This window comes from Heloderma suspectum, chromosome Z (assembly GCF_057233095.1).
Source record: "Heloderma suspectum isolate Gila_16-S chromosome Z, 16-S_ref, whole genome shotgun sequence".
NCBI lineage: Eukaryota > Metazoa > Chordata > Lepidosauria > Squamata > Helodermatidae > Heloderma > Heloderma suspectum.
The window spans coordinates 19,512,977-19,537,584 of NC_139476.1; the positions used below are offsets into that span (position 1 = coordinate 19,512,977).

General features: G+C 58.1%; 1 protein-coding gene across 12 annotated transcripts in view; it reads right to left on the minus strand.

Annotated features, from left to right (window-relative positions):
• The window catches only part of LOC146333859 (epidermal growth factor receptor substrate 15-like 1), a 46,083-nt gene that overhangs the window by 15,129 nt on the left and 6,346 nt on the right, over nt 1-24,608 (minus strand). For 4 of the 12 annotated variants that reach the window (XM_084826110.1, XM_084826112.1, XM_084826107.1 and 1 more), the window contains exons 2-22: nt 24,498-24,539; nt 24,023-24,112; nt 22,935-22,982; nt 21,946-22,041; nt 21,702-21,755; nt 20,244-20,369; nt 19,588-19,647; nt 19,085-19,321; nt 17,918-18,075; nt 15,316-15,478; nt 14,242-14,307; nt 13,616-13,701; nt 11,567-11,639; nt 5,598-5,759; nt 4,968-5,165; nt 4,226-4,390; nt 2,801-2,912; nt 2,671-2,718; nt 2,056-2,192; nt 782-845; nt 381-466 (exon numbers count right to left, since the gene is read on the minus strand). In XM_084826110.1, the coding sequence (XP_084682236.1) occupies nt 381-466; nt 782-845; nt 2,056-2,192; nt 2,671-2,718; nt 2,801-2,912; nt 4,226-4,390; nt 4,968-5,165; nt 5,598-5,759; nt 11,567-11,639; nt 13,616-13,701; nt 14,242-14,307; nt 15,316-15,478; nt 17,918-18,075; nt 19,085-19,321; nt 19,588-19,647; nt 20,244-20,369; nt 21,702-21,755; nt 21,946-22,041; nt 22,935-22,982; nt 24,023-24,112; nt 24,498-24,539 (2,271 nt within the window). The other 8 variants (XM_084826114.1, XM_084826115.1, XM_084826108.1 and 5 more) reach the window with 6 other exon arrangements.

Here is a 24,608-nt window from a genome sequence, read left to right on the forward strand (position 1 = left end):
AAAGCCCCTCAGCTGCTCCCCCCTCGTGCATTTCCCTGCCAGGGGTTGCTTCCCCAAGGGCCCCAGCCACGCAAAAGGGGGCTGCAGGGCGTGCGCTGCCATCCAAGACTCCAGGACACAAAACAATGGGCCGAAGCTACAGGGAGGCAGATTTGGGGGGGACATTAGCTGTCAGAGCAGTCGGGCCCTGGAGCCAGCTGCCGAGGGAGGCGGGTGGGATCTCCGTCCCCGGAGGTCTTCCAGCAGAGACTGCCAACCCCCCGCCAGGGATGCTCTGAGCGGGATTCCTCGATGGCCTCAAGGGCCCCTTCCCACGAGGCCCCTTCTGCATCCTCACTTGGCTCCGAGCAAGGAAGGAGCATCCTTGGAGGGGAACTCACCTTGGACATCCGGCTGAAATCCGCAAATCCTTCGCTGCCGCCGCCAAAGGCGCTGTTGCCAAAGGCATCAAAGGTCCCGAAAGGGTCTGAAAGCGACGACCGACAGGCCCGTGACTTCCAGGCTGCCGTTGGGCAATGGCCAGCCTGATTCGCCCGGGACGCTTTGGTCAGACCGGGAGCCCTCGCGATGCTGCGTGCAGCGCCCCTCTGCAGCCCCCAGCCCTGTCGCCCCCCGGGGACCTGTAAGCCCGCCCCCACAAGCTCTCCCCTGCGCCGGGCAGAGGATTTGGCCAGAAGCACCCCAGCCACTTCGGAAGGCGAGGGGCGGCGCGGCAAACGCAAAGAGAGAGGCTCCGGGACGAAGCCGCGCTGGCGGAGGCACCTGTCGGGGCTGCTCTCACCTGGCCTTTTGGAAGCAGAGGCGCTCAACGACAGGAAGGGGTCACTGTGCTCAAGGGCGTCCGGCTACGGCGGAAGGGGAGAAGGAGGAGGTCACCGGGGCCCTCGAGCAGTCAGCGGGCTGGGGTCCGGCCATCACACAACACTGCCCCGCTTCCCAGGCCTACAGAGACGCCCAGAGCCCTCTGGCTCCTTTACGAGCTGCCCTTGAGAGAGCCAGCGTGGTGTGGTGGCTAGAGTGCTGGGCCGGGGGAGCCGGGTTCGAGTCCCCCCTCGGCCACGGAGGCTCGCTGGGGGACTCTGGGCCAGTCGCAGACTCTCAGCCCAGCCCACCTCGCAGGGTTGGTGCTGCGAGGGTAAAATGGAGGAGGAGGAGGACTACGTATGCCGCCTTGGGTTCCTTGGGGGGGGGGAGGTGGGGGGGGAAGGTGGGGGGGGAAGGTGGGGGGGAAAGGCGGGGGGGGAAGGTGGGGGGGAAAGGCGGGGGGGAAAGGCGGGGGGGAAGGTGGGGGGGGAAGGTGGGGGGGAAAGGCGGGGGGGAAAGGCGGGGGGGGAAGGCGGGGGGGAAAGGCGGGGGGGAAAGTAATAGCTAAAAAAATACAGAAATAATAGCGGCCCACCGACGCTCCCTGCAGACAACAGCAACCTGCAGCACGCGGCCGGCCTTTGAAGACAGGCTGCGCGGAGGGAGGGGGCGCGGGGCCACAGCACCAGCCCCGCTGGAGAAAGGCATGGCTTCCCCCTCTTCCCTCCCCATCCCTTTCCTCTGTGGGTCGTGCCTTTTTCGACTGCACATCTGCGGGCAAGGAGTGGCACGAAAACACCGGAAGACTGCATGACCATTGCCGCAGGCTCAAAAGGAGGCCAGGGGCCAGCCGCGCAGGGCCCTGAAAGGGCTGCCTGGCTCCCGGCCTGGGTCCAAGCACAGCTCCCAGCCTCCGGCCCCCTGCTGGCCCGGGCCTTGGCCTTCCCACGGGCAGCCCCCTCCTCCCCCTGCACCAGTGAGGCCCGGCCCTGGGTCTCTCCGCTGCCTGCAGGAACAGGGCGGGCGGCCACAGGGAACGGGCCTCTGCCCTCATGGGTGCCACGGCAAAAGACATCGCCCCGGGGGCTTGGCCTGACACCAGGCCAGGACCACGCGACCGGCCCGAGCTCTGGGGCCTGTGTGCCTTTGCATGCTGCTTTGCTGCTCTGGCAGGGCGGGGCGACACATGGCAGGAAGCAAAGGACGCGAGCACAGCCTGAACGAGAAGCAGGCGACGCCAAACGTCCTTACTCTGGAGGGCAGCGGGGGCGTCTGGGAGAAGGGGTCTGCAGTGAACGGATCGCTTCTCTCAGCCTTCTTAAAGAAATCCTCAGGTGCAGAAGACCGGAACGGGTCGCTTTCTTTGAACGGGTCTCCTCCAAACGGATCTGGCCGGACAGAGTTAAAGGCGGGAAATGAACGGGGAGGCGTAGCAGCCAAACGCCTGGGCACCGCAGGGGGAGGCTTCCGACCGCCAGCGGGCAGGGACAGGACGGCCACCCGCGGAGGCCCGTCCCGATCCTGGCACTACCCAGCGTTCGCACGCTAACGTGGGGGAAGCAAGAACCACGTTCAAGCGGCGTTTCAATTGCCGGCGTAACGGTGTTTCGACTGCCATGCTGTTGAATGTGGTGGGCTTTGTTTTCACGTTCATTTTCCTTTGGGTTTCTTTTAATCCTCACACACAGAGCTACGGATTAGGGACCGGATCAGACCCTGTTGTTCCCCCATCTCCTTGGAGAGGACATGGCAATGCCCCTCGAAGAATCCCGGACCCTCTCCCTGCCCGCAGCGGCAGCCACGCCGATCTTTAAGCAAACCAACCAGAGATGGCCACTGCTGTGAAGAAAGGGCCGGGGGTCTCACCTGCTGCTGGGGTCTGCTCAGCAAAGGGGTCGTTCAAAAACGGGTCACCTGGGTGAAGGAGAAAGGAAGAAGGATGGGGGAAGCGGATATCGGTCCTGCCCAGCTTGTGCCCCAGGACGGGATCACTTACTGCCTTTGAAAGGGTCTGCCCCTCGGAAGGGGTCCTCCGCCTGGAAAGGGTCTGGATGCAGCTCTTGGGCGTTGGCGCTGAACAGCAGGGCCTTGCTCCTGAACGGATCGTCCTGGTGGCACACGCGGAAGCAGCAGGATCAGAGCCACTGAGACACCCGGCAGGCAAGACGCTGGAATCCGCGAGCCCCGGGGAACCGCTGAGCCCAACGCCAGGTGGCCCACAGGGCAATCCGTGCACCTGGATTCGGCACCCGGACAGCCTAGTGGGCTTCAGAGCTGGGGCTGTTTCCTCAGCGGCTTCTGAACCTCTGGCTAGGGTGGGATCGCATCAGGACACGATTTCCTCCGGAGCAGGCTTCCAGAGGCACATTTGACGGGGATGACACGGCCAAGGAACCAAACGGCAAAGGGAGACATGCGGGAGCAAAATGCCACCACTCTGGCCTCTGCCTGCCGCATCTCCCAGCCGCGGGCTCACGCCGCAGCCCAATGCAGGGCCCGGGGGCCGCCGGCCTGGGCCGGCGCTGCAGAGCCTCGCGTCTGGGGGCTGCTGGCTGAGGCAGGCGTGCGGTCGGGGGCGGAGAGGGGCCGCTGCCACGGAGCAGCTGAGCACGGGGCTTCGAACCAGGCCGCACGCCCTGCCTCCACCCTGACTCAGCCGGGCCGCTTTGCGCCAGCCCCGCCCACGCCTTCAGCTTCAGCCAACCCCTCGCCTGGCGGCTCCAAGGGGACCGACTCTCTGGCTCCAGCCCTGGGAGATTTTCGCTGACTCCCAGCGGGCTTCCAGCCCCGGCGATGGAAGGTTCTACCTTTCAGAAGCCCCGGGAGCTCTAGGGACCGCCCCAAAGCCCCCCCCCCCCCCCGGTCCTGCCAACGGCGTCCTCCCTCGGAGGCCTTTCCCTAGCAGCCTCCACCTTTGGAGGCCAGCAAGGAGGGGTCCTTCTCTGTGGTGGGAGGCCTCCTGGAACGCCCTCCCTAGACCTGGCTGCCTGGCCTGCACACCACCGTCGTTTCGCTTTTGAGGCCGGCTGGGCCATGCGGCTGGGCCATCTCATAGTGTGGCTGGGCTGCTCTGGCTCCCGAGTTCTGTTTTTTGTTTCCATGGTCCAATAATCCCTCTTTTGTCTGTCCCCGTCGTCTCATTTCCCTGGCACCCCACCGGTGTTTACAGGCGCGAGGCTCTTCAGTGCATAATGGGGGCTTCATCAAAGAACCGGGGCAGGGGAGCCCGTCGAAGGAGCGGCACAACTCTGGCCCAAGCTGAAGAGAGTGCCTCGGCCGTCACTCGGACCTGGGGCTGGCAGCGCCTGAGAGCCAAAGGGGGGTGGGCATGCCCCTTCTCTCCCCTGCTCGCGCCCCCCCCATCCCCCAGCCACGCCCACCCAGCCCATGCTCCCCACACAGCCCTGGGCCGGGTCCTCACCAAGGTTCCAAACCCGCCCCGGTCCTTCTGGGGGTTCCCCTCAAGCAGATCAGCCAGGTTCGTCAGGCTGCCACCGTGCACCCCATTTAAGGCCTCGCTGTACTGGCCGACGCTCCGGTTCACTTCCTGGTGGCTCTCCTGCAACCGGGAGAGTTTGCTCCTTGCCTGCGCGAGAAGGACACTCACAGCTCGACCGCCCCACAGCTGGTGAACACGCTCCTGCCCTCACCCCCCCCCCGCCAATGCAATTTGGGCCACGCTCCCCTGCCGTCACAGCAGCCCCTTGGCAGGCGTTCACGTATTCTCTGCTTTTATACAGCACCTCTGCCTTGCAAAAAAGCCGTCGAGGGGGCATGCAGCAATGAAAAGCAATGAAGCCTTAGAACAATTTTTAAGAGAAGAACGCAAGCAGCAAAGCATGAAAGTGACCCCATTCATAGAATCACAGAATCGCTTGGTAAGAGCGTCCGCCGAAATCTGGGAACCTTGCAAACGGGCCCTGCGTGCTGTTTTGCGAGGGTTTTGCCCTTCAAAACTGGGGGGGGGGGGCCTCCTTCACCCTGGAAAACACAACCCCTCCTTCCAAAGCATGACCAAAATACTTATTATTATTTATTTTATTAAATGTCCTAATTGCCCACCTGGCCGGTCATTGGGCGCAAGAACTCCCCAATGTCGAGCAGACGACCCTTCACCAACTGCAAGAGCCGGCATTTCGCCCTTCCTGAGGAACTAACATTACCTGGTTGATTTCTTCTTGCGTGGATTTCAGAGATTTGATGATGGTCTCCAGCTGCACTTTCCCGGCCTGGATGCTCTGCTCCAGTTGGGTCTCCTCCTGCTGGAGCCGGTTCAGCTCGGCTTTGGCTCGGCTGATGTCGTCTTCCTGGGATTTGAGATCCGATTCCTGGGATTGAATCTGCGTTTTTAACGACGAGATCTGAAACAGACATCCCAACAGCGTTCCGACTTAATGGGAAGCACCGCAGACGCGAGGCATGGGGCCGCAGCCGCCCGCCGGTTCTTGCCTCGGCACCGGGAATCCGGAGGCAGACCGCTCCGGGACACGGGAGGCCCAGTCTAGCCATCACCGCTGAGAGCTGGGGATGGGTCTCCCCTCCGGGAACGCGCCCAGCCCTTTGTACCGGCACCCGCGTGTCCTGAGGCAGTCAGTTCCACAGGTCTTCTCTATGCCTGGTTCGAGGAGGCACATTCCTTAGCCAGGTATGTGGGACCTCGACTGCCATAAGCCCCAACCAGCAAGGCCGACAGCCAGGAATCCTGGGATGCCGCTGCCCAAAAGGCCCAGAGGGTGCAGGGCATGCGTGGCGGAGGCCATGCGTTGCCCCCTGCCCTGCCCTGCCCCACTCACCACCTGTGTCTCCTCCTGGCACTTCTGCCTGACGTCGCTCAGCATGTCCTTCAGCTTGGCCTTCTGCTGGTCCATCTCGTCGAGGCGGTCCTGGGCATCCTGCTTCTGGGCCTCCAGTTCCTGCAAGGTGCTCGTTTCCCGGTCCAAGTCGTTCTGAAGCTCCTGGAAGTTTAAGACGGCAACAAGGAGATGCGGAACTGCGGGAGAGGGGATCACGGGGGGAGGGGCTGGAAACCCTTTTCATCCAGGCTCCAAAGCCTGCAGAAGGGATGGGTGTGGACCACGCACCAGATCCTTCCGTGGCGTTATACGATGCCCCCAGGGGCGGCACCAAGCACCCACTGTCAAGAGCGGGGCGGTGGGGAGGCCTCTGCTGAAGGTGGTGCCAGCTGGTGGTAGCTTCTGCAAGGCCGCTTGCATTTAAAACAGTTAACAAGGGAAGACACTCGCCCACGAGTGTCTGATCCACTGGGGGCACCCGTTCAATTGGGGCCTTCTCCGTGGTGGCCCCCTCTATGTGGCACTCCCTCCCTAGGGAACGCCGCCATGCCCCCTCTTTGATGAGCTTCCACCACGCGTTGAAAACATGGTTGTTCAGGCAGGCATTTGGGCTGGGTTAGGGTATTTTTAGCAATATGCTGTTTTAATGTAGAATCGTATTGCTTTAAAACGGGTCGTATTGCTGCACATCGCCCAGAGTGGCCAGACGGGTGATTAAGAAATTTAATGAATAAATAAACTCAAAAGGGTGTTCACTGGCCAGTTTGCTGCTGCAGTCCAGTAGCCCTCCAGTCTGGAAGGAAATCGCATGCCAAATTACCCCTTGCAGTGGGACTCAACTGCAAAGCCCCCAACGTCCGCAAGGAGCGGCCGGCGTTGGCCTCGAGGTCCCTTGCTGTGCCGCTCCTTGCAGGAGACCAGGCAGCAGTGAACACCCCTTCGGCCAGAAGGTCAAAGACTCGAGGGCCTATGGCCGGAGAAGAGAGCCCTCTCCACTTTGGGACGGACTCTGGCCCCCGGCATCCCGAAGGACAAAACGCTTGCAACTGCCAAGAGCGCTGGGCTGGGGAGGGCTGGGTTCTCCTGGCCCCCACCATGTAAGCCACCTCAGGCTCTTTGCAAGAGGAAAAAAGGCGGGGTATGCATGTAATGAAACGGAAAGGAAAACTGGGTCCCGCCCCGCCCCAGCAATTCAGTGGCAAACCGACGACGAGAGAAACTGGGCATGGAACAAAGGAAGGTGTCAAGACAGAATGGGGGAGGCTGCTGGGAAGGCCCTGAACTGACTATGGGGCCAGGCAAGTGCAAAGACCCCCTACCCATGGAATGGGCCCCTTCCAAGGACGAACAGCAAGGAACGTGATGGCAAGTCCAGCTTTCCGTTCTTGTTGATCCTGGGCAGAGCGGGCAGCGGAGGAATACCCCAAAGCTGTGGAAACATCCACCGCAGAGAAAAGCCCCACGACCGGCCGCCGCAGGATGCCGACAGATTGATTCGGTCCGCCCCCAGGAAGGTGGAGGGCGCTGCCCACGGGGCCGCCTGGCTGCCCTCTTCCACTGGGGCCTTCGACCGCCACAAACGGAGTGGATGAGCCCAGTGTCCTACCTCCAAACGGCAGGTCTGGGGAGACTCCCACAGGCCCTGGTTTGCACGAGGCTTCCCACTGCGCTCTGCAGCGAGGGCCCTCCAGAACCCCGCCGTATGCCGACGCTTTCCTGACGGATGGGGGGGAAGAGGCCCGTGCTGGACAGGACGGCCCTCCGGCCGGCCTCATGCAAGGAAGCCGGGTCTGTGGGCAACATTGCCCTGGCCCCACAAAAAAACATAGAGAGCCTTCCAGGGGTCACACACACAAACGCTGCCCCCCAGGTCCCCTGTGCAGCTGGCTGTGGGAACACTGCTTTCCAGGTAAGCCCACTATCCCCGGGGGGCAGGGAGAGCTCGGGGAATGGGAGTGCCTCGTGCCGTGAGCCTGCGAGACTTGCCGGGGGGGCCGCGGCGCCTGGCGGGAGTCCAATTGAGGCACGCGAGGTCTGGTCAAGGAGGCAGAGTCGAAGCACGGCAGGCAGAGCCGGGGCGGATGCCCTTGTGCAGAGGGCAGACGCAGACAGCACCGTGGCGGCCCCCAAGGGAGCCCTGCTGGCTGAAGCCCCCTCATGCTAGCCTCAGCCGCCTGAAAAGGCCAACGAGACCTTCGCCCCGCAAGGAGCAGCCTGGACTGCACGAGGGCGGCCCTTGCCTGCTGTGGCAATCTGATCTCATTTTTGGATCAGGTCACCTCCCTTGTGGACTGTGGGAGTGCTGGGGACATCATATCCCTCGATTTCGGCAAAGTTCTCGATAAAGTGCCCCAGGATCTCCTGATGAGCAAACTAGCTAAGAGTGGGCTAGAGGAAACAACGATCTGGTGGATCCACAGTTGGCTACAGAATCGGACTCAAAACGTGCTTATCGACGGGACCTTCTCCAACTAGGGAGAGGTCATGAGCGGGGTACCGCAGGGCTCAGTCCTGGGCCCAGTGCTCTTCCATATTTGTAAGAATGACTTGGAGGAGTAGGGGCGGGGAATGCTGATCCAATTTGCAGATGACACCAAATTGGGCAGGGGAGCTAATACTTTGGAAGACAGAAACAGAATTCAAAGTGATCTTGATAGGCTGGAGCGCTGGGCAGAAAACAACAGAATGACATTCAATAGGGATCAATGCCAAGTTCAGCACCTAGGAAAAAGAAACCAAATGCACAGTTACAAGATGGGGGATACGTGGCTCAACCACACGACAAGTGAGAAGGATGTCGGCATTGTTGTCGATCACAAGCTGAAGATGAGCCCACAATGTGATGTGGCTGCAAAAAAGGCAAATGCTATTTGGGGCTGCATTAATAGAAATATAGCTGCCAAACCACATGAACTCCTAGTTCCCCTCTACTTGGCATTGGTTAGGTCTCATCTCACTGGGTCCAGTTCTGTGGTTTCCCTTCTTCCCTTGGAGAAGAAGGGAAACCACAGAGTATGGCTGTCCTGAGTGTCTTCTGCTTCTCTAGCTGGCTGTATTGCATGGTTTTGTATCCAAGAGAGAGAAACCATGGAACACAGCTGGCTAGAATGGCAAAAACTCTACCTCTCTGTGGTTTCTCCCTCAAGAATCCATGGATTCTAGGGAAAGCAGTGGTGGATATGTCCAATCTCGTCTGATCTCGGAAGCTAAGCCCTGGTTAGTCCTTGGATGGGAGACCGTCTGGGAATCAGGCTTCCTGCATGGAGCAGGGGATTAGACTCGATGTGCCCCGGATCACCTGATGAGCCAACTAGCTCAACGTGGGCGAGATGAAACAACGATCCGGTGGATCCACAGTTGGCTACAGAATCAGCCTCAAATAGTGCTTATCAATGGGACCTTCTCAAACTGGGGAGAGGGAACAAGTGGGGTACCGCAGGGCTCAGTCCTGGGCCCAGTGCTCTTCAACATTTTTATTAATGACTTGGAGGAGGAGGTGCAGGGAATGCTGATCCAATGTGCAGATGACACCAAATTGGGCGGGAGAGCTAATACTTTGGAAGACAGAAACAGAATTCAAAGTGATCTAGATAGACTGGAGTGCTGGGCAGAAAACAACAGAATGACATTTAAGAGGGATAAATGCCAAGTTCTGCACCTAGGAAAAAGAAACCAAATGCACAGTTACAAGATGGGGGATATGTGGCTCAAGAACACTACAAGCGAGAAGGAACTTGGAACTGTTGTCGATCACAAGCTGAATATGAGCCAACAATGTGATGTGGCTGCAAAAAAAAGGCAAATGCTCTTTTGCGCTGCATTAATAGAAGCATAGCTTCCAAATCCCGGGAAGTACTAATTCCCCTTTACTCAGCACTGGTTAGGCCTCATCTGGAGTACTGTGGTTCTGGGCACCACACTTTAAGAAGGATGCAGACAAACTGGAGAGGGTTCAGAGGAGGGCAACAAAGATGATCAGGGGACTGGAAACAAAGCCCTATGAAGAGAGACTGAAAGAACTGGGCATGTTTAGCCTTGAGAAGAGAAGACTGAGGGGAGACAGGATAGCGCTATTCAAGTCCTTGAAAGGTGGTCCCAGAGAGGAAGGCCAGGATCTGTTCTCGATCATCCCAGAGTGCAGGACACGGAATCATGGGCTCAAGTTCCAGGAAGCCAGATTCCGGCTGAACATCAGGAAAAACTTCCTGACTGTAGCGCAATATGACCATGGAACCGATGACCTAGGGAGGTGGTGGGCTCTGCCACACTGGAGGCATTCAAGATGAGGCTGGACAGCCACCTGCCAGGGATGCTCTGCCTTGGAGTCCTGCCTTGAGCAGGGGGTTGGACTCAATGGCCTCGTAGGCCCCTTCCAACCCTACTATTCTATGATTCTACCTTGTAGGCCCCTTCCAACCCTATGATTCTATAATCTATAAATCAGTAGCATGGGCTGGATGTGCCTGATCTCATCTGATCTCGGAAGCTAAGCAGAGTCAGCCCTGGTTAGTGCTTGGATGGGAGACCGCCTGGGAATCAGGCTTCCTGCACTGAACAGGGGGTTGGACTGGATGGCCTTGTAGGCCCCTTCCGACCCTATGAGTCTATGGCTCCTATGCAGGATGCAAGGCCCCCGCCAGGCCAAGAAACAACACAAAGCCCCCCAGGCGGAGTTGCTTTTGCGATCGCCTGGAGCCTCCCCGTCCTGAAACGCCACGTTTTTCGAAAATTCTTGAGAAGCTCGACCGCTGGGATCGCTCTCCTCCCTGTTTTTCTTTGGCACAGTAAAAAAAAAGACAGAACGTGCCTGAGCGCCTTCCTGAGGTGTTGGCGAGCTGGCCCACCCTGCTGGGACCAGGCTTTGCTGCCCACAGAATCACAGAACAGCAGGGTTGGGAGGGGCCTACAAGGCCATCCAGTCCAACCCCTGCTCAGTGCAGGACTCCAACCCAAACGCACCTTGTCGTCTCCTCGCTCCCAGGCCTGCCAGGGGAGGAGCCTTGGGATGCACGTCAGCTTCGAGGAGAATCAGGAGTCAGGCGAGTCCCTCTCTTCCATCTGCCTTGGCCTCTCCTGCCATGTACCTGGGCCTGGGCTGTTTCTCCCTCCTCTGCCTCCAGTTGCTTGAGCAGAGTCAGTAAGTGCTACGGCCTCTGGAGGGGGCAGGGGGGGACGGGCACCAGAGGTTTTCAGCATCCATGTGCTCGGACCGTAGGGGCCCTACCGGCTTGCGCCTACGTTGGAGGGCGCGTCGCCTGACTCGGTATCAGTATCCAGCATATTGGGATCCCACTCTGCCGCCTCGTTCCCAGGCAGGGGTCGGACGGGTGCACAGGGCCCCCCCGAGATAAACTCTGGCTTCAGTGCAAATCAGGCACCAGAGAGCAAGTGTGGCCTCTTTCCTCCCAGGGACTGGAGGAGGGACGTGTGGCAAGAAGGGCGGTGACAGAACTGTTACTGGGCCTCCCTCCCCAGCGGGCCCGGAGGTGAACAGCGACACAAAATCTATTGTACCGGCTCCCCTTCCCCATCTGGAATGATAGGGCAGGGGCTGTGTCTCAGTGGCTTTGCATACAGAAGGCTCCGGGTTCAATCCCCGGTGGCTCCAGGTCAGGCAAGACCCAGCCTGAAATCCTGGAGAGCCGCGGCTGCCAGGCTAGATGGACCAGGGTGGGGGTGGGGGTCTGACTCCATATAAGGCAGCTTCCGGTGTCCCTACGATGGCGGGGAGAAGAAGGGAAGCAAAGAAACGTTCATACGTCTCTCGCTCCCTTTTTTAAGGCAAGAAAGCTGAAAGCAACGGCATAGCCCTGCTTTTCGCCAGAAGGCCAAGTCTAAACCTGACTGGCTTCTCCTCTCCGGAGAGGTTGCCGCATCTGGGACCTTGGGACCCTGAAGAGGAGTTACGCCCTTGGCTGCCTTCTCCACTACAGGACAAATGAGAGGATGACAACACCCCGTCACATTACCTGGACTTCATTGGTTTTCTGCCGGATTGCTATTTCCCTCTCTCTGATGTCTTGCTCTAGAGAATATTTCTCTCTGCAAGCAAAAAAAAGGTTCATTCAGGACAGATACATCTGAAACAATGCTTCATCCAACCAATCGGGCCACAGCCAACAACATTAAAAGTGGTGTGACAAGCTCTCCATGGTAGCTGGGACATCTTTGGACATGTTTTCTGGGCCCTGGGGTGCTGCGAACAAGGAAGACCAAGCCAAATTCTGGTTTAGGAAGCCAGGATGAACTACTTCTGATTCCAACAAGAAAAAAGGCAGAAGACATGAAGTCGGCAGAAGAAGCCGACGTGGCTTCACAGAAAGCTTAGAGATGAGCTGAAAACAAAAAAAGGACACATATAGGAAGTGGAAGGAAGGCCAAGCAACAAAGGAAGAGTACAGGCAGGTAGCACAGAATGGCAGGGATGGCGTCAGAAAGGCTATAGCTGAGAATGAGCTGAGGTTAGCAAGGGATGCTAAAAGCAACGAAAAGGCTTTCTTCAGATGCGTGCATAGTAAAAGGCAGAGGAAAGAAATGGTTGCTCAGCTATTAAATAAGGATGGCAAAAAGATAACAGATGACAAAGAAAAGGCAGAGGTGCTCAATTTCTACTTTGGCTCAGTCTCTTCCCAAAAGAGGGTCTATGACCCCGCTGGCAAAGGCAGAGTACAGGCTGAAGGGGCAGGATTGCAGCTTGAGATCGATAGGCATATGGTCAAGGAACACCTAATGACTTTGAATGAATTCAAATCTCCAGGGCCAGATGAGCTGCATCCTAGAGTAAGAAAGGAACTGGCAGAAGAACTCTCAGAACCGCTGTGTATTCTCTTTGAGAAATCATGGAGGACAGGGGAAGTGCCAGATGACTGGAGGAGGGCTAATGTTGCTCCTATCTTCAAAAAGGAGGAACCTGGGAACTACAGACCAGCCAGTCTGACATCAAGCCCTGGGAAAATTCTGGAGCAGATTATAAAGCCATCAGTCTGTAAGCACCTTGACAACAATGCAGTGACTACTCGAAGCCAACATGGATTTGTCAAGAACAAATCCTGCCAGACGAAGCTGATCTCATTTTTGGATCAGGTCACCTCCCTTGTGGACTGTGGGAATGCTGTGGACATCACATACCTCGACTTCAGCAAAGCTTTCGACAAAGTGCCCCCTGATATCCTGATGAGCAAACTAGCTCAAAGTGGGCTAGATGAAACAACGATCTGTTGGATCCACAGCTGGCTACAGAATCGGACTCAAAGAGTGCTTATCAATGGGACCTTCTCAAGCTGGGGAGAGGGAACATGTGGGTTACTGCAGGGCTCAGTCCTGGGCCCAGTGCTCTTCCACATTTTTATGAATGACTTGGAGGAGGAGGTGTAGGGAAGGCTTATCAAATTTGCAGATGATACAAAATTGGGCAAGATAGCCAATACCCTCGAAGACAGAAACAGAATGCAACGTGATCTTGATAGGCTGGAGCACTGGGCAGAAAACAACAGAATGACATTTAACAGGAATCACTGCCTAGGCATTTGGAAAAAGAAACCAAATGCACAGTGACAAGACGGGGGATATGTGGCTCAACAACACTACAAGCGAGAAGGATCTTGGCGTTGTTGTCGATCACAAGCTGAAGATGAGCCAACAATCTGATGTGGCTGCAAAAAAGGCAAATGCTATTTGGGGCTGCATTAATAGAAGTATAGCTGCCAAATCCCGGGAAGTCCCAGTTCCCTTCTACTCGGCACTGGTTAGGCCTTATCTCGAGTACTGGGCCCAGTTCTGGGCACTATACTTTAAGAAGGATGCAGAAAAGCTGCAGAGGGTTCAGAGGAGGGCCACAGAGATGATCAGGGGACAGGACACCAAGCCCTGTGAGCAGAGACTGACAGAACTGGGCCTGTTTTGCCTGGAGAAGGCTGCGGGGAGATAGGATAGTGCTCTTCAAGGGCCTGAAAGGCTGTCATGGAGAGGAAGGCCAGGACCTCTTCTCCCCTCGCCCCCAGAGCACCGCGTTCCCTTACCTCTGCAGCTGAGCAATCTCCTGGCTGATCTCGTCCAGCTCTTTCATGCCTGTGAACTCCCCGGATCCAACAGAACTCGAGCTGTCCTGTTAAGAAGGCAACACGCCCTGTTGAGGCAGCCAGGTCAGCCCCGCTGGCTCGGGGCACCCAGGAGCAGACCCTTCCATCTCAAAGCAGGGCAGAGGCCAGCATCCAGCTGTCCACCGCCGACGGCAGCGCAGGGGCTGAACGAGCCCAGCCTCCCGAGCTGCGCAAACGCCCAGCAGGCGAGTGACCCGTGCAGAGACGCGGGACTTCAGGGCAAACAGAGCGACGGAGCAGCGGAGGGAGGGGAACAAGACAAACGGGGCAGAAGGCATGGCATCCGTGCACCGGAGGGGGCCGGCAAGGCGCAGCGCTGCCCGAACCAGGATCCCATAGTCTCCGTTTCGAGCGCTTGTCTGGACTCCTCTCCAACTGACCAGGAGCAGCAGAACCCGTCCCCGCCTCCCCTGCCGCCCTGCCCATCATGACAGGAGGCTCCGCAAAGCTGGGCCGATGGGGGACGCCCTTCCGAAGGGACAAAAGAAACGGCGCCGGGAGATGGGGAGGGGGGCTGCATCCCCTGAGGGGCTCCATTTACTCACACGGCGCACTTCCACAAGTGTCGGGATCTCAGTTCCTCCTAGAGAGGCCAAGTACCCCGAGAGAGTCTAGAGAAGGAAGCACAGACGGGCAGGAGTTCAGGCCCCTCTGAGGAAGGGCAGCCCCACTGAAGGGTCCCGGAGCGGGAAGTGGAGCACCAGAGCTGGGACAAGCCAGGTGGGGAACTTGGACCCCGCTTAGGCAGGCAGCCTACGGGGGGCCAGAGGCAGCGGCTGCCCGAAGCCGGCCCTGGCCCGGCAGAGCAAGAAAAGCCCAGGCAGAGACGGAGCAGCTTCCCTTGCTTGGGAGACAACCTATTCAGTGCCGAGGGATCTGACACTCCGGCGGGGTGCCCACAGACACCACTGTGCCCATGGTCACCTCCCTCGGTGCCCGCTGGCCTCCTGGCTACTCATGGGGGCTCTAAAGAGAAGAGCGGGCTGCCTAGCTTCGCCGTGTTTCTGCGCACATCGCCATTTTGCCTGGTGTGACACGGCAATTTTGCCGTGCTTTGCAAAGGCTCAGACTCCGCCTGCCTGGTGTGCCTTGGCCACGTCACCCCTCATAGAATCACAGAATAGTAGGGTTGGCAGGGGCCTACGAGGCCATCCAGTCCAACCCCCTGCTCAGGGCAGGAATCCAAGTCAGAGCATCCCTGACAGATGGCCGTCCAGCCTCGTCTTGAACGCCTCCAGTGTGGGAGAGTTTCAGCAGTTCACCTTCTGCGAAATCAGTACTTGAGCAGGACATTGCGGGTTCCAAAGAGGAGCTTTGCGTTGCACAGCTCAGACCACCTCTGCCTCGTACTCCGGTTCTCGGGCAAGTTAATGTACAGCCAGCCTCCCGCTTGCCTTCTGGGAAAGTGCTGCGGGACAGGCTACGCTCACCATGGCAGCCCTTTTGTGAACGGGCCCACCCGCCCGCCGCAGTGGCCCTTTTGTGGGAGCACCTACAACACCCTCTCAAAACACCGCATTTGCCCACAAGCCGAAAGGGGTTGGGGACTCCTGCTATTTTAAGGGGTTCCTTTTTCAAGTGGTCGGTTACCAGCAGCAAAGATGCAAGGGTCCGCTCACCTGGACAGGGACGGGAGTGGTCCTTTCTGCCGGGGGAATCATGTCTGGCAGCAGCACCTGTGGGGGGTCGACGCCTTTGCTGACCTTCTGCTGGATGAGGTACATGGCAAGCGCAAACTGGTCCTTGTTGAGCTTCCCCATTTGCCGGGTGTCAGCCAGCGCCCTGCCAGAAAGAGGGCTTTTGCTGCACCAGATAATCCGGCCCGGGCGTGCGCCAAGGAGCGCCTCTGAAGGGCTCGGAAGGGCGCACCCTTGGAGAACAGCAGCGGCTTCTTCGCCTCCACCCCAGACCCACTACACCATCCAGATGTGTTGGACTAGCGCCCACAGGGGGATGATGAGTGCTGTAGTCCGACGAACAGAGCAAAAAACGCCCTTAGCAAAAGATGCCAGCAACAAACGTCAAAGTTAAGGGAAACGGGAACCCCCACACTGTATTCGACAAATATCCTAATACAGCAATGACAAACACATCGCTACAGAATGAATGCGCAGAGCCTAAAAACTATGACGGGACAGGCCAAAGACGTTTCAGCGCCAGGATTCATCAGTGGCCTAGATGGACAAAACATGGCCAATCAAACTGGCAAAACATCACATCTGTTGACAGATTTCTGCACAGCAGGTTAATTGCTTGGGGATGTGTTTTGGCGTCGTTCTATGCCATTGCATGGTTGGCCAGATGGGTCAGGATTCGTGCATGGAATTTCACCAGCTCTGTGATTCAGCTTGGGATATAAAAGGTTAAGGGAACCAGGACATGGAAGAATGGGCTCCAGTGACAGGAAGCCAGATGCCGGCTGAACGTCAAGAGAAACTTCCTGACGGTTAGAGCAATGCAACAATGGGACCGATATCCTAGGCCGTGGCAGGCTCTCCCACACTGGAGGCATCTCAGATGAGGCTGGACAGCCATCGGTTGGGGATGCTCTGACTTGGAGTCCTGCACTGAGCTGGGGGTGGACTAGATGGTCTTACAGGACCCTCCCAACCCTGCTATTCCATGATTCTATAGGGACGCTCTGACTTGGATTCCTGCATTGAGCAGGGGGTTGGACTAGATGGTGTCATAGACCCCTCCCAACCCTGTTATTCTATGATTCTATAGGGACGCTCTGACTTGGATTCCTGCATTGAACAGGGGGTTGGACTAGACGGTCTCACAGGCCCCTCCCAACCCTGCTATTCTATGATTCTATAGGGACGCTCTGACTTGGAGTCCTGCATTGAGCAGGGGGCTGGACTTGTCGGCCCCGTCCAACCCTGCTATTCTATGATTCTACAAGGCAGACCGGCCCTTCACGCGTGGCCTCGCTGTGAACCGCCTAGAGAGCTTTGATTATTGGGCAGCGCAGAAATGCAAGAACATCAATGAAATGCTCTAGGAAAGTGGAGGAAAAAGGTATTTTATGCCTTTTCCGTCTACACTGTGAGCTGCAGCTTGCCTGTTCTGATGACCATGTTCCCAAGCAACTGGGGAGCCCGGGGGCATTTCGAGGCTGGGCAACTGGGGAACCGTACTTTGCCAATTATTGTTTGCAGCCGACTTGGGATGATTGCACTTCCGAGGTACATGGATGGGTTTATGTGGAACTCCCTCCCTAGGGAACTCCGCCATGCCCCCTCTTTAATGAGCTTCCATCATGCATTAAAAACGTGGTTGTTCAGGCAGGCATTTGGGGTGGGTTAGGGTATTTTAGAAAATGTTTTTATTGTAGAATTTTACTGTTTTAAACTGTTTTATTGTATGCTGTACATCGCCCAGAGTGGCCGGGTGACCAGCCAGATGGGCGATTAATAAATTTAATAAATAAATAAATAAATAAATAAATTCAGCCCTGCATTGGCCCCAGGAGCGTAACCAAGCCACCTGTAGTGTTAGAGGGGCCTAGAGATCCATCATGCCTTGTTTGAGTTCATTCCTAGCGCAATCCCCTTGCTAGTAAGCCTCTGAGCATGTGCAGATGAGTCAAAGGGCCGATGGCGCGGCCTAGCGCCTTCCATACTGATGAGGAGAGTATCTAATCAAGGTGTGCCTGGGAAGTGAAGTTTGGTTACCATAAAGCTGCCGGTGGCTGTGCTGAGAACCAAGTGCTGTTAGTCTACGCTGGGAACGAACGCTAGCGGGTGCTTGCTGCTGTTATGCTGCCTCCCTGCAAATATGTATGCTATAAAACCCATTGTGCCCCGTGGCTCTGGGTTCAGAGAAGCTGTCTGATCCAACCACTGGGTACGCCTGTGTGCTGATGGTACGCAATAAAGTATCTCCTTGCAAGCAAACCTGAGTCTGATTTATCACTGTCTTGGCATCTCTAACCTAAGAGTTCAAAGCCCACAGCCGGGGCAATACAAGCCCCCAACCAGAAATTATTCACCAAGGTCCGGGCGACGTGGTGAGCGTCCGTCTCCTCTCTAAACTCTTTTCCTTTCAAGGCTTTGGCCGTTGGGGGGGTTCCCATTTCCCTGAACTTTGGCTGTGGCTGGGGGTTGCCGTCCCCCACCTCTGGAGGGCACCGAGGCCAGGGAGGCTGAGCCGTGGCGTCACCAGCCCGGACAGTGTGCTGACGCCACAGGGGGAGGGAGAAGCGAGGGGGGCCCGTACCAGACGTGCGCGAGGAGGCTCTGGGGGAGCCCCGAATGCAGGAAGATATCCTTCACTTCCAGGCCGCTCACAAAGCCGTCCAGGTCCAAGTCCGTCTTCAGGAAGATCTCGTCGTAGCGGGCCTTGTCGGCCGGTGGCACCACCCAGGTCGTGGGAGGCTGAAACGGCAGCGGAGAGCCCCGGCGTCAGCGCCCTCGTGGAGGGGCTGCCTTGGCCAGCTCAGGAACCACACCCCACTGACGTGGCTTCAGTAGCCTGTGTACGGTACCCTCCAAGCAAGATTACTGCAACGTGCTCTACGTGGGGCGGACGGTTTGGAAGCTGCAGCCCGTGCAAAATGCAGCGGCCAGAGCAATAGTGGAGGCCAGAGGGTCTGAGCTAACAACAGCAATTCTGGCCCGCTCCTGCTGGCTCCCTGTGCAATTTCTGAGCCCAATTCGAGGTGCTGGTCTTGACCTACAAACCCGCTTGGGACTGAAGCACCGAACGGAGCCCCTTTCTCGGTATGAACCTACACATATTGGACGATTGACTCAGACGATTGTCGTCTGAGGCCCTCCTCCAGGCACCTCCTTGGAGAGCGGTTTGGGGGACGGCAACAATGCAGAGGGTCCTCTCGGTGGTGGCCATCCCAACTGAGGAACAAATTCCCCAACGAGGCCTGCCTCGCGCCAACGCTGCCATCATTTGGGGCCAGGTGAAGACTTTCCTCTATTCCCAGGCAATTGACAGCGAACGATGGGCCTTTTTAACGTTGCATCAGGACCTGGCAGTTTTATCGCTAATTGTTTGCAACTGTTTTGTTTGACATTTTTGTCCGCTGACGGTTTTGTGTTATATGTGCATGATATCATCTGTGGATGGCACAGGGAGCTTTGGTTATTGGGCGGTATGGAAAGGAAACTGAACCTCCCCGTTCAGAGGCACCTCGGAACGGCCCGGTGACCGGGCCAAACGTCACGAGTGGCTTTCCCCTTCGTGGCCCGTTTGCGGTATCTGGCTGGCGAAGAGGAGCTGGGCTTCTACAGCCACATCCACCGGGACTCCTGGAGTGTCACGAGCAGAGATCTCGTGGCCATGCTCCTCTGTACATGCATGCTCACCAGGGAGGGGAGAACATCCAGCGTCGCTGTGCGCACAACCTCCCTCCCTCCCAGCCGAGCCTACCTGGGTTTGCTTGAGGCTGTGCTTGGGCGAGAGGCTTCCCGTGCTGTTGAGGCTGCTGACGCTGCCGTGAGAGGGGGTGGAGCGCAGGCTGTCTTTCGGGGGAGGGCTGGCTGGCAGGACCGGCACCGCCCCGGGGAAGATGGGCCCCTTCTTCCGCTTGGACAGAGGGACAAGCGACGGGGGCAAAACGGACGGGACGGGCTCCTTCTCGAGGGCACGGTAGACCAGATGCATTGCCTGTAAGGCCCAGAGGGAAAAGACGTCTGCAGAGGGCAACAAGGAGAAGGAAGAGGAGGAGGAGGAAGAGGAGAAGGAGGAAGACGAGGAGGAGGGGATGGGGCCGAGGGGCAGTGCCCAGCACGAGAGAGCAGGCCAAGGCGGGGGGAAAGGGCGGGAGGGGGGAGGCTGGAAGGCTGACCATCCCTCCCCCCATGTGGGAGGGGAAGCAGGACCAGATCCCGCGCCTCGCACTTGAGTGTGGAGCACAGCGACTCAGTACCTACCACAGCAAACTCATCTCTGTCCAGGTGTCCGTCCTTATCGATATCGCTGAGATCCCACACCTGCAACCATCCAGACCCAAATCGGAGGCAGAAGGGGAACATCGGAAGAGCAGCAAAGGAGGTTTTCCTTTGTTTTAAGCCCTCGCGTATTCCACTGCGGACAGTTTCAGGCTACCTCAGCCTACCCCGCTGATCTGCCCCAAGATCAACACACCGCCGTCTGCCCTAACCTTCCACTCCAGCGAGGCCGCGGAACCCTGTGTTTCGCGCACGCGTGCACAGATATCCCCCCTTCTTGCCGAACGGAGTCCCTTAGTTGTTCGAGCAGCTAACGAAACAAAGCCGCCCCACCGCACTGAGCATCAGCGGCCAAACACAAGACAACAGCTGGTGATGTTAGGCCAGATCCCAGCAAAGGCTGCAAGATGCAATGAGAGCTACCTGCTTTTCCGTGCAGCCCTTCCTCAGACGGCAGCAAGAGAGACAAACCTAGGTCAAGATTTGTCAGCCCAGGTTGCCCAGCGGTCCCTTTAGCTCAGCCCGTGCGAGGCCTGCCCCTAAAGAAGCCTTTGCCTCAACCTGACCTGGCCAGACGCACCACTAACTCACTGACGCTGCAGAGGACAAGAGCTGGATGGAGCAGGCGCTGAGCTTACCCTTCCCAGGAGATCCAGAGGCAGTTTGGAGTTCATCAATACTGGCTTCACTTTATCTCCTGAAAGCAAACCACTGACTGGCAAAAGGCTTTCAAAGATGCCATCGAACTTGGCTCTCTCTTCCACCTAGTTGGCAAGAAACAGCCCCCAGATCAGACACAGTGAGCTGAGCAAACATCCAGAAACGCTACCCAAGGCCGCGGTTTCTCGGAGTCCAGGCCAGGTCCCACCATGATGCTGTTTTCCAGCCACGTTGCAGGGAGCGAGACGAGAACGGAGTTCCCCTCGAAGTCAACCCTACAAGTGCGGAGTGACATGTGAACGCTTGTCCCGGGAAGCCACACGAATCTCTTATCTTCGACCGCACCATCGCCTCCCTCGCACATTACACTCAGATGACATAAAGACGCACTCAGAACGGGGAGTGCCAGAACGCTCCATGGGCTAAGCTCGCTGAGCGGTGGGGCAGGGCCCCACAGCTTTCTGGAAGCACACATCACAATAAAGTGAAAATAAAATACGACCCTTGGCCAGAGAAGAGGCAAACAGGGGTGGACTCTGTTGCTGCGAGCTGGAAAATGCTCAGAAGAATCATCTTGTCCATTCTGTTCCTAACACCCCCTGAACCTGGGATTTATTGTCATACAGCTGACGGCGTCTGACTCGTTCGTATTTCTCCCGTCTAAATCTGCACCCCTCACAGATGACCCCCAAGCCGACCCTACCTCAGCCTTCCCCATTGACCTGCCCGAAGATCAACACACCACTGTCTGCCCTAAGCAGCTTTGGACCAGCTTACCCCCTTCGCCCAGCCCATCCTGCCATATGGAAGGATCTGCCTTGGGTGTCCTTCCCAAGCGCTCACCATTAAGACTGACTAGTTCGGTGTAAGCAGGAGACAGGGCTTTCTCGCTGGTGGCTCCCAAACCGTGGCACTCCTTCCTAGGGATGTGCCTTGGCCCTTCTGTCTACACCAGGCTTCAAGACCTCCCTCTGAGGTGCTGCCTTTCACTGCCATGGGGATGAGCTCCCGCCTTTCAGAGGAGCCTCTCAGCGTGGTCTGTCTACCTGCTAATGTGGGAATCAGGGGCTGCCTTTCTTGCCTTTGCCCCTGCTTGCACATTGTGCCGTGCAGGCGTGGTCCTAAAAAACAGCTGGATGTATAATTAGCAGCAACCCTAAATGACGGCAAGCCCCCCAAGGGAGGCAGCGCTCGTACCTGTTCTTTGTGAAGCCCCGCTGTAAGATGGCGCTATAGGGACAAGGAAGCCCTGTGATGGGCCCGGCCAATGCAGACCCGGCGATTCAGAGCAGCGCGCAAAATGACAGACAGGCTGCGGGGCCGTGGAGACGACGCACCTGGTTGTGGGGAAGGGGCCCCTTGGCCGCGGCCCTGAGCGCCGCTCGCACAAGTGAGCCGGAGGAACGCGCCGCGATGTCACCCTCTGGGGAACTCACCCTGACGGCCCAGTGGGCATCCAATGAAGAGACCAGGGGACTCGTGCTGTCATGCTGAAATGACAGGCAAAGACACCTCAGAGCCTGCCCACAGCCCCCTCTTTCGGAGATGCAACCACATCCAGCCCAGCCGCAAAGGTGAGCGAGATGGGACTTCTGGAGCCAGAAACCCCACACGCCACGAGAGAGAGGCGGCTTCCCTTCCGGGCACAAGCACCCCTTTAAAAACGAAGGTGGCGCTTACAAACTTCGGCGGAGGCAACGTCAGGCTGAGGCTCCCGAGGCCAACGTCGTGGCCGCTCTGAGCGCAGGAGATGAGACGCAGCGCCACGAAGAACCCCTGGGCGGGAGAGAAAGGCGGGGAGGGGGCATGAGACCGAGCCAGAGAGGCTGGCTGTCCACATCCCAACCAACGGCTGTTGTTCTTGAGAGAAGGGGCAGCGTTCCACATCTTGCCCGGCTTGGGGGGCGCTCAGCGCCTCCACCGTCTCTATGTGCTGGCAGTATGGGTCCCAGAGTCAGAGTGCAAAGCCTCTTGCTTCATAGAATCGTAGGGCTGGAAAGGGCCTACAAGGCCATCAGGTCCAACCCCCTGCAGGGAGCCTGATTCCCAGGCGGTCCCCCGTCCAAGGACTAACCCGGGCTGACCCTGCTGAGCTTCCGGGATCAGGCGCATCCAGCCCACGCTGCTGATTTATATAGATTACAGAATCATAGGGCTGGAAGGGGCCTCCGAGGCCATCGAGTCCAACCCCCCGCTCAACGCAGCAAGCCCGATTCCCAAGCGGTCTCCCGTCCAAGTACTCAGCAGGGCTGACCCTGCTTTGCTTCTGAGATCAGCCGAGATTGGGCGCATCCAGCTCTAAGGCTGTGGCCCTTTGTTCTCGCCTCCCTCGGCCCCTGTGGGGCTGAGCATTTTCACAACGTTGGGTTTGCAGGGCTGTAAGCTAGCCCCTTGCTTTTCAGTATTCGATTTCGGAGCTCTCTGACAGCGCTCAGCAGCTGACTGCAGCTTGGTTAAGTTTCAGTTTCTCATCCCACTTGCCCCGGCAGCAGCTCAGCCCTTCCAGCCCCCTCGTATAGGTAAATAACTTACGCCAAAGCACATTCCTCCGTGGTTTCCCCCTCTTTATTTGCTATTCATTATCACGATTACTCATATAAAGCATCTACGTGTTACTCTGTCTTTCTAAGAGTTTAGGCGTAGGCTTCCTCTTCTCCTGGCTCACGTACCTGCTTGTCCAGGAACCCCTTGCCCTCTGGATCGGCCAAATCCCATATCTAGGAAGACACAAAACGACAGGCTGACGTGGTCCCATCCAGAAGAAAGCTGTTTCGGAGCGGAAGCGGACCGCGTTCCACCTGCTCAAAACAGCAGGGGCTCCCAGGGAAGCGTGGAGGGGCCTCTGCCACGCCAGGGTTGCCAGAGTTCCTTCTGGGAAGGTGAACGCAACCCCTAGAGGGTGAGGGGAGGCCACAACACCTGCCAGCCGCGGCCCAGATGTTTGGGACTGCAGCTCCCAACGTCCTCGGAGACGGGCCATGCTGGCCGGGGCCAGTGGGAGCTGCTGTCCCAAACATCTGGAGGGCAGGTTGGGGAAGGCTGGTATGGCATGGGGGGGGGGGGTCTTTATTGCGGCTTGTGTATTCCTCACCGCTTCAGGCCTGTTTTGAATCATAGAATCATAGGGTGGGAAGGGGCCTGCAAGGCCATCGAATCCAACCCCCTGCTCCGTGCAGGAAGCCTGATTCCCAAGCAGTCTCCCACCCAAGTACTAACCAGGGCTGACCCTGCTTAGCTTCCGAGATCCTAAACTGACGCGCCCCCATCCCGGCAGCCCAGCCCAGGCCACGAGGCGCCTGCCAGAGGAGGCGCTCGCCAACAGACCTGCCCTCCTTGCATTCGGATCTGCCTGGCAGGAGCAGCCAAAGCCTGAGAAACACCCCCAGCCGATGGCCTCTCCAGGACGGCAACTCCCAGCATTCCCAGCTACTGGCCACAGCTGGAGGGCACCAAGCAGGGGGAGGCTGATCGAGGGGGGGAGGCTGCACGGGGGTCCCTTTGAGGGCTGCAGGATGGGAGGAAGTCCTCGGGGCAGCGACGGAGTGATGCCATCCACTCAGGGCCGTGGCTGAGTTTGGGCAACGGGGGCCATCCAACGATGCCGCCACAGCAGCCCCGGACTGCCAGGGCCTCTCCCTCCGGCCTGGCAGCTGCCCCAGCCGCCTGCTTCTGGGAGACACAACCCCAGAATCCCCCCTCCAGAGGAAGTGCGGGAGGGCTGATGCCCGGCCCTCTCCGGAGATGAGGCCCGACTCACCTTCCCAAGAGTGGCGTCCGCGAGTCCTGATTTTTTGAGGAACAGGGCAGCATCGGCGGCACCAACTCTCCCGGTGCAGGCCGGGTCCACCTGCGAAAAAGGCAGCACTGCGTGAGCTGAGCAACCAAAGAAGAGGAGAGGCCAGGAGAACAGCGCCCCCCACGCACACCTGGAGCCTGCTCCAGCTCCCATCTGCCCCAACCCCAGGCTTCGGGGCATGGTCAGTCCTAAGTCCTCCCCTTTGCTTTCGCTCCACCCTAACACCCAGCCCGACGAAGCATCCTCTTGGGCTCAAAAGCTCCGCCTCGTCTCTGCGAGCTTCAGGCAGGGCCTAATCAGAGCCACGGGACTCCCATCCCATCGGCATGTCCTTCCTACGGGACCGACACTTCTGCCTGCAGTTTTCGGGCGAGGAGGAAGCCAGGCGGGGGGTGGAGGGGCGGGGGGTGGAGGAGGAGAAACATTTCGTACTTGCCTGCTTGTAATAGGCCTCGTACACGGGGTTCCCGGCGGAGAGCTAAGCAGGAGAGAAAAGGGGGAAAGCCAAGGTGAAACTCATCCGCGCGCACTGCCCAGCCCATTCAGA